This window comes from Astyanax mexicanus, chromosome 1 (genome assembly GCF_023375975.1).
Source record: "Astyanax mexicanus isolate ESR-SI-001 chromosome 1, AstMex3_surface, whole genome shotgun sequence".
Taxonomy (NCBI): Eukaryota; Metazoa; Chordata; class Actinopteri; order Characiformes; family Acestrorhamphidae; genus Astyanax; species Astyanax mexicanus.
This window is the reverse complement of record NC_064408.1, coordinates 87138741-87152513: the sequence shown is the minus strand read 5'-3', so window position 1 is coordinate 87152513 and position 13773 is coordinate 87138741. Positions and strand designations below refer to the sequence as shown.

The following is a 13773-nucleotide window of genomic DNA, read 5'->3' as shown; positions in this document are numbered from 1 at the left end:
TACTTTTAAAACACTTTCTTATACTAATAAAACAAATGTATGATTTATTATGTGTATTTTATTATTCAGACAATCATATTTTTTGTAATAATGATCTAAAGTGCTTAGCAGCAATATAGGATCATAGGGATATACGATTTTAGTTGCAGAATATTTAAATGAGATTAAAAAGTCAGTTATTTGTAAAAGTTTTATTTACTGTAGATTCTGAACTTAAGTCTGACTACATTTTAACACACAAGTACATATTTACACTTTCACTGTTGTACAGGGTGAATCCTAAACGTGTAATGAAAAAGAAACAGTAGTAAAAAACACTTGTTTACTATAAACATAAAGAATGGCAATATTGATACAGTGAAACCTTATGTATTGTTTTTTTATTAGGTTGATAATATTATTAGTTAACATTACAAATCAAGGCACATGGGATGTAAAACAAATCACAAATACTGCATTACATCGGTCAGTCAAATAACAAGGTTTCTGGCCTTAGGCTTTCCTTGCATAGCACAGATTTTCAAGAGGATAAATCACGGCAGCTGAAAGTTCTGACTCAGAAAGGAGAAGTTGCACAGCTGTATTTACAGCATGAAATAGGATATTTACAAGAATGAGTTCATACTTTCTGAGGCACGTCACTTTTATTCAGTCTGACTTTTTCCAGAAGAGAGTGTCTCTCCTTTAAGACTATGCCACTCTACCCAGCACTGCTAATTCCAGTTAGCACTCGTATTACATATCTATGTTCATATTGACTCAGAGGGGGAATCTGAATGCTGAGTCACGTTGGCCAGCAAACTCAAACATGGGTAACTCAAACATTCATTTGAGTGGGCTGAACAGATTGACCAGCTCTCTGTACTCTCAATACACATGGAAAGGAAATACTAAGGACATGTAGTGCAAAAATAGTGTCTCTCTGTGATTAAAACTAGAGGATGGAGGATATGAATACATGGATGATATAAATATAAAAGGTACAGAACAATTACTGTAGAAAATTCAAAGCAAAAGTAAAACCACATTAGGTCTAGAACCTCTCCTTGCTGGGTACAGGATGATGTGTAGCTCATCCTCATATGTTTTAATTGTCGTAATCTAAACATTTCATCTGTCTTTCTATCTCCAGTGTCTAATTCCCAGTTAGTTTTGTCAACACTATTATTGCCACAGTTTTATAATTTCCCCCACAAATCAGTTTTTAAAATGTTAATATGCTATATTATAAGATTAGGACTTAGGAATGGCGCGATTGACAGACTTGACTGAAAAAGAACATCAGGACCTATATTGTGCCATTTTTAATTACATGATTTGTAGTGAGTGGGTTTACCAAATGAGTTTACTAATGGCAATTTGACAACATGGCAGATAATTTCACCTTCATTTCTATAGAATAGTCATCCATGTCTTCTACAGTGAATAGTACACACTAATAATGTGGACATGCATATTGTGGCTCTTAGCATTTAGTATAGCAATTGTACGGAGAATTGTACGGTAGTCATTAGAAAAATACTAATTAAAACACACTCTCTTACTATGTTTAAGAAACAGAAAAAAATGAATGCTGAAAAGGAAAATGAGTCAGACTGCAATGATTTCTAAGATGCTCAAGTCAACATACCTCCTATTTAACTAATGTTGCTTCAGTTAATTCATTACTGAACAGTTTTTACGGTTGCATATGGCTGCAAAGAAATGGTAAGGACATCTGAACAAGGACACACTGAAACCAGTACTGAAACAGGGCTTATCTCATAAACCAGACTTTTGCCTATCAGCAGAAAAAGAACATTTGACTGATATACAAAACAACCTCTTTGGCTCTGCCAAAACTCTGTTAACATCAAAACTGTTTTTCAATCCAGTGTTGCTCTAAAAGGCTCTCTGCTTTCACAGCATGTGGACTAGTACTCGCTGCTGGTGACTAGAAGCTAGAACCTGATCAACAGTGTGTAAACACTTAAACTGCGCACTCTAGATCCCCGTCCCATATCAGTTTGTCAAGTACCCCATTGTTTAAGAACAGGCTCCATACCATATAAAAACAATAAACAAATAATAGTATTTATTTGGTAACCTACTGTTATGTCCTATCTACTTAACTAACCCTCAGACATAAAGTCATCAACTATGATGTTTGCATTGCTATACTATGTATATCTATGCAGTAAATTACATTTACAATTAAATTTCTTTTTGTATGGACCGGTTTGAGTCTGTACTTCTGACTCCAGCAAAAATATCAAGGATGATTTTCTTACCTGCAATATAATGCTTTCAAATTCATACCAAAGCACTTCCCTATAGACCAACATACATTAATGTGGCATGGACAAAACACTTATAGTCTCAAACTTTCACACAGTTTCTTCTCGCTTAAGTAAAACTATGAGTCAAAAATCATTTCCATAGAACTACAGCATGCACTTGTTATCGCCAGCGATAAATGTGATTTCTAAGGGTTAAAGGAATTAGCTAAAACTTAGAATAACTAATTTGGCTATTTTAGCAGTGAGGAAAACCCACTCATTAACAGCCTTTTAGTCACTGGTCTGAATCTTCTTCACCCTGGGCCGTTGCCACTTTTTAGCAAATTAGCCTCCTCCACTTTGATGACAGAAAATCTGGATTCATTCTGGTTTGCTAAGCTCTCCTGAGAGTTGAGCATTATCCTGGGGTTCTGGAAAAGGGGGGTATAGGATTCTTTGGAGTTCCATGAACAGCGCCTCTGTCTTTCGAAAGCTTCCGTCTTTTCCAATCCAAGTTCTGGATCTCTATTTAGTTCCGGAAGGGAATGCTTTTCCTCCAGGTTACCGGTGGATCCCCTAGCTCGGGAGATGACCATGTACACGTTGTCCCCAATACTGAACCGTCGCTTTTGCCGAGGAGATTGATCCAGTGGTACAACCAACTCTTTGAGAAGGTCGCTGCAGCTTTTAGAGCGGGTCAGCTCTTCCTGCTGCTTCTTCATTTTTTCTGCTTTACCGATGGCTGTGATGACATCACTGTAGTCCTCGCCCTTCTCAGACATGAACTTGAAGATATCCACAATGCTGTTGACATGGGGCAGGGGGCCTTTGTGGACGTAGTCTATGTTGTACGGAGAGATCTTCTGGCGCATCTGCCTCCTTTTCTTCAACACCTTGTGGGCCTCCACCACCATGTGGACGTTCCAGCTGAAGAACAGGGACAGCCAGGCCAAGCCCATGCAGATCCATATCTCCACGCAGAAACGATACAGTGCCTGGTACTGGATGTTTGTGTTCACGCCTGCACACAGAGAAAGAGAAAAGTTTCAGATGGATGAAGATTTGCGTGCATTCCTAGGTCTCTACTGTACACTCTCAGAATTTCTTTTTACAAAACTGTCACTGGGGCGCTACCAACAAAGAAATGTCTTTCAGTTTAGGGACAGTTTAGAGACATATTTGTATTATATGCCTTCCAGGCCTAAAGGATCATATTGTACCTTTGAGGCTACATTTGAACTGTTTTTACATTGGTGAACAGAGGTGTACCTATACAGTGTTTTGATGGGACAATATAGTAAAGAAATGTGACTCCTAGCTTGCAGAAAACGTGATTAGATAAACAAGAATGAGTAGAGGAAAATGTGACTTCATAAAAAAAACAAATGGCTCAGGAATTTCCAGTGGCATTGTTTTCTACACTTGTAAACTTTATAGAGAAAGGTGTAACTACTATGGAAATCCAATTAATGTCATTCCAAAAATGTCCTTTTGATATCCTACATCCAGTACAAATAAATCTAAATCTAAATACACTTCCTATAATTTAACAGTTTTTCCTAATTAACACTGTTGTCCAATCATTGTGCTCCTATAAATCAGCAGCTAGATATTACAGCTACCTGCTACATAGTCCCCGAATCCGACGGTAGTTAGAGTGATGAAGCAAAAGTAAAGGCCCTCCAGGTATGTCCACTGCTCCACGGCCATAAAGATGAAGGGTGGGATTAACAGGTGAAACAGCAGACCCCATAGCAGGAAGACAGTTGTGCAGATAAACTGGACTTTTTTCTAAAAGACAAGTACAAGCAAAGATCAGTACATCATTTTTAGATATCCATTACAAATGCTTGATTTATGTAACTAGTATCTGGGCTATAACCAGATAAGATACTGGGCACTCATAAGCATTTCCCATTAAGGTGCTTTCAGATTGCACGCAGTAGCAGCGCTGCTGTACGCTTATCCCTATTGGATTTAATGTTTTCCCCAGCACCAGAGCAGCCCATAGCCACATTTCTGCCATGCTACGGCTTGCAGGGCAGAAAAACCCAGAACTTGAACTTATGTAACAAAGGAAAAATTGTAGTCAAATCAACAAAATCCATATGCAAACGCCTAATATTAATGATTAGTGAACACCCTGAGCTGTACAACACTTCCTACACTCATTAAGAGGTAAGGGGAGGAACACAAGAATCTTTATTCTGACTAGGGCTGCCACGATTAGTCGACTAGTCACGATTATGTCGACTATTAAAATAGTCGACGACTAATTTAATAGTCGATTAGTTGTTTTTTTTTTTTTTTTCTTTGTTTTTCTCTCCAAACTGCTGCGACTGCCTTTCTGTCCTGGACGCACATGCGCAGTAGTGGAAACCAGGGTAGGTAGTGGACGACATCTCAGGACATTATACAGACAGGCTCTGGTTTCATGGCTACCCCGCTACAGAACTCAAAAGTGTGGGATCACCAAGAAAATAAAAGTGAAACGCGTGCAATGCAATATCTGCAATGAAGAACTTGCCTTCCTCGGCAGCACAACCGCGATGCACAAGCACCTGAAAAGGAGGCATGTTGTGGCTGATTAAATGATGAAGAAGCTAAATTGCTATTTAGCTGCTAAAATTAGCGTAAACAGAGCGTTAACTTAGTACTTAACTTACTCATCTTGATAGCTTTAAAACAGAGGTCACTAATAGGCGGACCGCGATCCGGATCCGGACCCAGACGTTGTCACAAATGCCGTCCCAAACCGATAAACTACAGAGAAGGATTTCATTCTGACAGTGGCTTCTGTTTTCAGTGCTTTTCGGTGCAGTAAACTCACAGATCAGTCATGTGTGGTGTAAAATCACCAAACGCTCTCCTCTGCCAATCAGATCTGTGCAGACCGCTGCCCTGTGTAATGTACACAATATCTGAACAGAGAGGCATTTTTTATTAATACACTTTTTTTTCATAATAGTTCAAACAACCTCACGGTTGAGATGTTTCATAAATGCCAGTGCCTTATCCTTATTTTACACAGTTGTTTACACTTTATGCTAAACAGTAAAATAAGTAAACAAGCTGCATATTTCATTAAAGGTTTAATGAACTATGATTTTAATTGTTTTTATTTTTAGTTAGCATATAGCTGAAATCTAATGTTGGTTGTATAATAGCAGCTGCATTCTATTGTGATAAACTGTGTTTTATATTCAATTAACGTATGATCCGATTAGTCGACTAATCATAAAAAATAATCGGTGATTAGTCGACTATAAAAATAATCGTTTGTGGCAGCCCTAATTCTGACGATGAGAAAAAGATGCTGTAGCTTCACAGCATACCAGGGTTCAAAAACCCTACTCATTATCAGCAGGTGACGCTCAGCATGAGCAGCAGCACAACACAAGCAAAGGTGCTGTGATTGTATTGTTTTTTGTTTTGTTTTGATCCTACACGCAGGCCTTGTTGTCATAGTCTACTTTACTTTGATAGGGGACACCCACATTTTTCAAGGTTTTGGTTCTACAGCATGTGCACATTTGTAGTGTTTGTATAAATTTGGGACTTAGGTCAAAGCAGGAATCATTTTGATTGTATAGGAAAGAACATATAATTGTGCTGAGGGGTATTTGGATTGTAATATTGTTTTGGTTGGCTAAATGTGTCTCAGACATCCTGAAAGGGTTTAAGTGATCAGATTTAAATCAAATTTAATTGGGGCTTGGTTGTGTTTGCACCTGCAGGTTTATATACCTATAGATACAAAAATATTTAGCTAACAGATTGTCTATTTATGGTCTATCCTGAATAAAAACTTCTTCTAAACCCTTTTAGATCTGTTAAGTGTGTATGGTGGTAATAGTCCAAACAGGGATGCGAGTGTTTAGCCTGATTGGGGTGACGTACCACGCTGAGACCTTTATGGAGCAGCACTTGACTAAGGCGTTTTGCTCTGCTTCCAAAAAATGTGCCCAGCTCACTGATCCAGGTGAGACAGAGCGGGATCCCGGAGAGCCCAAACAGGATACAAAACACCCGTCCTCCCACCGTCTTTGGAGAAACATTTCCATAACCTGGAAAAACACACACGTTTTGGGTAATGTAGATCACTAGTCATCACACAAATTATCCTCAGTTCATTGTATGACATTATGTTGTTAAAGCCTTGCTTATTTATTGCAGTATTAGCCAACTTGTATAATATTACAATTAAACAAAACTTATGGGAACTTATTTGTTGACCTGAATCTTTTAACATTTATTTGTTTATATATTTACTGAATAGGACAATAACATTTACTAGTGTGTCTGTAATTATGGGCATATTTACAGAATGTCATATTCATTAGACATTTGTGTTTTTTCATGTAACTTTATTTTAGTCCAGGTAATGACAATGCTCTCAATTCTTGATTTCCTGACAAAAATGGATGTGAAACAAACAGTCAGCTGAAATTATTGCAACCAGGTCATTATGTAATAATCATGTGCGACAGTGGTGAGTCATTAAAACTAATGTTTTAATGACTCATAATCTAATAATATTTTAAAATGTAATATATAAGCCCAGGTGTCTTACCGATAGTGGTGATGATTGTTGCAGCAAAGATTACAGCATTCTGCCATGACCAGTTGTTGAAATGGTTTTCTCCTGTGATGGTCACACCCTGACCTGCTGCTTTAGCCACAACCTGCAGTAAAAAGGGTGTAGAATGAATTAGAGAATAGCAATTACTGGAGTCTAACATTGCCAGGAATAAACGTGACTTTTGATGTGTAAAACTGAGTTTGGTTTTCAATATTTAAAGTGTTTTGACCCTACGCACAGGCCCACCTCACATGTTTAGGTCACACCCCTTCCTGCTCACTTTTATGGCAAGCCACACCCAATTCCACTTCATGTTTACATAAATTAAAGCATCAGTTTTTGAATCGATCAGTTCCTTCATAGTTTAGAAAGTACGATTGCCCTATCTGGGGTGATGTCAATCAGCACAAGGTGCCTGATGTATTGGTATTAAGTTGTTGCGCTTTCCTCCGAGCGTACATGCTACTTCGAAAAGAGGTGGTGGCTGAATTCACATGTGTTTGAGGGGGCATGTGGTATTCTTCACCCTCTATTGCTAGTTCTTGTGTGTTTAGTCCTGAAGTGATAAACGTGTTTCTGTAGAGCAGTCGGTGAGTCTGCGATTTCCCACAGCAAAAAAAGTGTGTCATTTGGGACCACATTTCGCCGATCAGTCATGTAGTGTGAAAGCCTTAACATCCGAAGGACTCACAATTACAGCACAACCAATTGTGTGGTGTGAACAGCTCCACAACTAACAACTCAAAAGATGTGAAACCAAAACTAACCGAATTAAATGTGTACAATACAACAAACACATAAGTCATGGTTTAGACTCTGGTCCAGACTTTTAGGTTTTTTTTTGAAAACTTAATTGCAAAGGAGGTCAAAAACAAATTACCTACCCTTGTGAATAAGGTGAGGATTTACCGAACTACTATGAATTCTTACAATCTCAAGTTCACAAACTCTAAGAGAGACTGACAATATGTGTGTGTGCGTAATCAACAAAATTATCAGTAAACAAACACAACTCAAAAACTCTTAAGACTTCGCTGCCCTCCCACACACACAGTAAACACAGTTATCATCCCTGATTTATCCATTTCCACAGGATGTGAATGATGATGATAATGTCTGAGACTGAAGGTCTGAAGCTAAATCTGGATTCCTCTGATGTAAATCTGTTAGTGGTCAGTCAGTTGTACATTGTATTCGTTTCCTGTAGGTGTGCCTTTAGAGTGGGCAGATATCAAGCCCTGCCTGTTTCTACTCACTGTTTATTTGTTTAGTCTGTTTTAAAGGCCGTACTGATTACTGCTGCTAGAGTATCACTGCTAGAACTGTGCAACTGAAACTGAGCCGTGATAAATAGGGTGGAGGGGGGGCTGATAAACTGCAGTAGCAGGTGGAGCTCCAGCCTGTAACTGTACACCCTACAGTGTATACTGGAGCTATAAGGCAGGTGGAGCTCATAAAATGTGAACTGAGTGTAAATATAGCAGCTCTATAAGTTTTTAAGAGGAAGAGGGGGTGAGGAGGTTCATGTAAACATTCGTGTTTGCTGTTCTGTGGAAATGTTTAGCATGTATAACGTGTTTGTATGTGTAAAAACAACTGAAAGAAACAACAGGCTCACTGTTAGGGGTAGGGTATGCGAGCCATACAAGAAATATTTCATTAGGGCTTTGAGATAAAGAATATTTTTTAACATTATTGTGATATGAGTTTGACATTTCATACATCAAAAAAGCTACAATAACATTATCCACAAGCAGCAACAGAGGAGACAATGTAAGGTAAAATGAGGTAGAGTGAGGCATAGTGAGGGAAAATTACTGCAGGCAAACCAGTCCCTGAAAAAAAATTGAGGTTCTTAAATTAATTTAGAACTTTAATTCATCCTGTTTCACATCGATATCGGAATATTCAACAACATTTTCACACATAAAACACTAGTGAACACTGAACCCTTACTATTGAATAGTGGAAACTAGTTAAATAATTTAATGTAGATAAATAATTAATTGTAGATGCAGAATATTTCACACAAAAAATGTGCACTAATTACCTTCATCTTTAGTAACCCTAAAGCGATATTGAATAATCCATAGTGGGTACTGAATAATTCTTGTTCATAACTGACAGAAAGTACTGAATGATTTAAAATAGATGGTGAAAAAATGATAGTTACATTAGTTACTGAATAAGTTAGTAGTTAATAAAAAATCATAGTAGTTACTGAATAAAAAGTGAATATTGAGTAATCTATAGGGTAGAGGTGGGCGTTATGGCCACAAAATAATATCACAATATTTCATGGTATTTTTGCGATAATGATACTCTTGACGACAAAACACTGAATTAAAAATACCTATTCAATCTATTCAATACACTACTGAAACAAAATGAAAATTAAATGTTATTATGGCATATGATATGATATGACACACCCCTAACTGAGATACTAAAAATACAACAATTTTATCAGATTTGTAATAGAAGTCAATAATCCACAAAGTCATGATACTAAAAATGCACTCCACATATCTCTATATATCCAGAATTAAAGTAAAATGAATCATACTGGACAAATATAATCTGTCTCTAGTAGATATATAATAAGAAATGAGAATAGTGTGAATTTTTCTTATTTGCTAAAAACAGAAAAAAGTAGTACCCTGATGTGATTATTAGGGGTGGATGATATGGGACGATATTTCAGGGTATATATCGTTCACAATATTCAAAAATGCTCCAGATATTATCGAGTACGATATGATATGGCACACCCCTACTAATTAAGAATTTATAGTGAGCACAAAATAATTTAGCATAAATAAAAGAAAAAAAACCTTTGTTACTGAATAACCTATGGTATATACAAATAAATTCCTAGTGGATGTTGAATCTATGGTGGAAGCTTAAAAATTCTTAACACACACTAGACTTCTAGCAGCAGTAGCATAAAGGTTAGAAAAGCGGTGTTTGGGGGGTTGGTGGGGGAATTAACAAACAGCCCTTTATCTGCCCTCAATGGTCACGGCTGAGGCGCCCTTGAGCCGGGAGCATAACCCCCAATTGCTCCTTGTATACTGAGGTGGCTGCCTCCTGCTCTGGGTGTGTTTTTACTGCCCATAATCACAAGTGTGTGTGTGTGCTAGTCTTTAATTAAAGGGTTAAATAGGTGGAAAAAGCTGAATTTTGTTGTATTGCTGTGAAATTATTATAAACAGTTAATTAATTATAATTTATTAATTCATATTAGATACTCAAAAATTTTAACAGACACTGAACAAATAATGGAGAATAATAGTATATTGTAGATATAGAGTAATTTATGTTAATTACTGATATATAAGATATTTAATATTGTATTTTAACATATTCATACTCTAAATATGTTTAAACATTAAATGAACAAAATGCCTGCATTTTAAGGAGCTACAATAACTATACTATTGATTGAATTAGGTTCTGTGCTGCTCTGCTTTACACATGGTTTAGATGAATAGATGAATCATATCACAGTCAACAGTGCTGTTATACACTGATTGGTTGGCGCACTCAGCCTGGACATTCCATTATCGTACACTGCGTGGTTAGTGTGTTTTGATCTGTGGGATCCACCCTGCAATTGGCACGGCTCTTTTGTCCACGTAATGAATAAGACGTGCTTTTGTCTAGAGAGGAGCAGATTCGCACTGTCCAGTCTGAAGTGCAGAACAGAGGACAGGTTCAGATTAACTGAAGCTAATTGAAGGTCATGCCACTCTGCGGTTACAATTTCAGCAGAACAACAGCAGCAGCAGGAAGGGAGGAGGAAAGTGAATCACATTTATGATCTCAGACTTTTACAACTTCCTCCCCGGCAGAGTCTGTTTCTAAAAGAAGCATTCTTCCACCGAAAGCTCCCAGCAACGTCACAACTCAAACCCAGACCTGTTAGGTGGCAAAACACACACACACACCCCAGTTCACACGTAATACCTCTGTGCAAAGTAATTTAAACATCTGCCAGCGGCCCTCCCTTAAGAGAGAGTAAACTCTGTGTTAATCACACACTGATAAGTGTACTGCAATTAATGCAGCAGGAGTCTGGACTCCGTGTGAACGTGTGAATTATCTCTTTCACATTAATGTGTATTATCTTCAGTACTCTCCTGAGTCTTTTCAAATGGTAAAGCTTTCACCCCAACCCCAGTATATCAGTCAGGACTTTGTCCTCAGTCCCATATTAGTCATGATAATTAAGTATGTCCAACATTTTACACAGTATTTCAAAAGAACAGATTTTCAAAATCCTGACACTTTTTCATTTTTAACTAATCCCCCCCCCAAAAAAAAAAACTGGTTAAAAAATAATAGAATAAAAGAATAATGACTATTTTCTTTTAAAAATTGAATTGAGCGTCTAAAAATGAATGTTGATTTTTTCAATCTAACAATGTATTATCTTAATTTTTTTTAATATGATTTATTTAGTTTCCAAATTATTTTTGGATAATAGTTTTTTGTAATTTTCTAGCCTCAATATAATAGTAACAACTTAAACTTATTAAACAGGAAAAAAGTAAACTTGTATTTAAATATTAAAGAAATAATGCAATGTTTATTTTGTTTGGAATATAGCTGCTGTAACCTCCTACCTGATTGAAATTGAGTTCTGTATAAAATAGAAGAACAATAACAAACATCAGTCATAGTGGTAGTTGGAGTAAGAAGCTCCATTGCATTGGCATGTGTTCGATTTATGTTATTTAGCCAAGTTCGAGTTTTATTACTATTCTGTTCTACTGTTCTAAGTATTCTATTCATTCAAGTAAGTGCAGAGCATGTGTTCTAGTGTTACATTTCCAGTAATTGTAAACAACTAATTTTTACCAATTATGCCTTCTGGGTACATTTTCCTGCCCTGCCCCCCTATAATTACAGGTTTGTGTGTGTAGGACTAGGATTGTGTCCCAGCTTGTTAGGTTGCATCATCAGGCAGGGAACAAAAATGAAGCTACACTCACAGTATAAGACCTATTACCCAAGCCTACCTTAACTCAGCACCTTTAAAAGTTTTAAGACACAATAAGTTAAAGTTTATTCATTCAAGTTTATTCAGGTCACTGGAACAAAATATTTATGACAATATTATATCAAAACAATAAATCATGTTGAAAATTAATTTACAGAGAACATATATTTTTTCTAGAGATAATAACTTAAATATTTGAGACAAATATCTATTTTGAGAAACTACACAGAGCTTTTGAGAAAAATAGTCCTTACTCCGAGATACACTGGTAAGCATTATGGTAAGGAAATTAGCTTGTCATTATTTTAAGATACTATATTGAATTTTTATAGAAGTTAGACACTGATTTAAGAAACTACATTAAATGTATGAGGAAATGAGTAACAATTGGACTTGTCAGTAATATGTGCCAACTTTGAGATACTACATTTTATAAATAAGTTATTGTTTTAAAATAATCCACAGACTTTCTGATAAAATAAATCACTGTTGTGATATAATGCACAGATTGTATGAGGAAAGTTTTTGTTTTAAAATACTACATTAATTATGAGAAAATTTAACATTATTTTGAGATACTATACATATTTTTTTAGAAAATGGGACATTTTAGAATGCTACATTTAATTTTTAAGAAAATGTCGTTACTATTTTCAGAAATTATTTTCTTTTTTTGTTTAAAAAATAGTGATCTGGCATGTATTAATATTTTTTAACGTTTTAATTTTTTTTTTACGTATTTTAGATAACTTAGCTTACTGTCATTATTTTTATGTTGAATTATGAGAAAATTAGGTGTAATTTTATGTAAATTAATAACGAATTATAAACCAACCTAATTTATTTATTTTTATTACATAATAAAAAAAACTATAAAAATCTATTAAATTAAGTTTTTACTATTTTTTAATGTTTTGTTTCACTTTAATATAGTCAAAAAAGATTCATTGTTTAAGATGTCGTTATTTAAAGAACTTCTAAGAAAATACTCTAGCTAAATAGTTAATTAACTTAGCTAACTAACTAGCGCCAACACACAGTCTAAACACGCTAGTTAACTAAAGTCCGCTCAATCGGAATTTCTGTTCCACCTTAAAAAAAAGCGGTGCTACATTGGCCCTCAGGGTGACATTTGCATAACTAATATATTTTTTACATATAACTTAAAATGCGTGAGGAAATTACACTCCTTAAAATAGTCTATTTTAACTTTTGAAGGCTGTCCAACAAAGTTTTCCAGCACCGTTTAAGGTGGAACGGAATCTTCATTCTCAAAACCCGTGGCTTTAAGTACCTCAATAATGCTGTCGAGGTCCTGCTTGCTGAGGCAGTGGTATTTCTGCAGGAGAAGGTTTTTCTGCTGCTTGTACTCCTCCACTGCAGCCTTCCAGCTGGGCTCCTCCAGGATCTGGAATATAGCAGCTCCGATGGATAGGTAGAAGATGATGACTGAAGTCAGAACCGAGCCTTTATCAGCCATGCCACGAGCTTTCTGACCAGCTCAGAACCCCTAAAGACCATCGAGGCTGTGAACTGCTCTCTCCACTGCGGGGAAAGTTTCGTTACTCTTTGTTGACGCCAGGCTGCGCGGCTCCTCGCGACTCCTCGTGTCCTATGTGCCTTTTAAAACGCGGGAGCGTGAAGATAGAGGCACGTGTTCTGGTCAGACTGGTAATGTGAACCAAAGTCTGGAAAAGTCTTGAAGAACAAGTAAGAGCCGACCACTCAGGAGTGATCCACCCCAGGAGACACCTCCTCACCTGGAGGGCTGTGGAACCAGGTGAAGTTTTACTGAGAGAAAAAAGTAATGATCTTTCTTTGAATCAGGACTTCCTCAATATTGTTCCTCTGAGGGAGAGATCAGGATCAGTAAACTCATCCAGCTGCTCAGCTCAACTTTCCACAATCAAAGGCAGCCAGCACACTAC

General features: G+C 36.7%; 1 protein-coding gene across 1 annotated transcript; it reads right to left on the bottom strand.

Annotated features, from left to right (window-relative positions):
- Positions 1-361: 361 nt before the first annotated feature.
- On the bottom strand, positions 362-13773 carry kcnk5b (potassium channel, subfamily K, member 5b). Its single transcript, XM_007252922.4, has 5 exons — positions 13140-13773; positions 6832-6943; positions 6159-6325; positions 3881-4049; positions 362-3279 (listed from the first exon to the last, which is right to left on the bottom strand). Exons 1-5 carry the CDS (start codon positions 13323-13325, stop codon positions 2573-2575), a joined length of 1341 nt encoding a protein of 446 aa, XP_007252984.2. The 5' UTR covers positions 13326-13773; the 3' UTR covers positions 362-2572.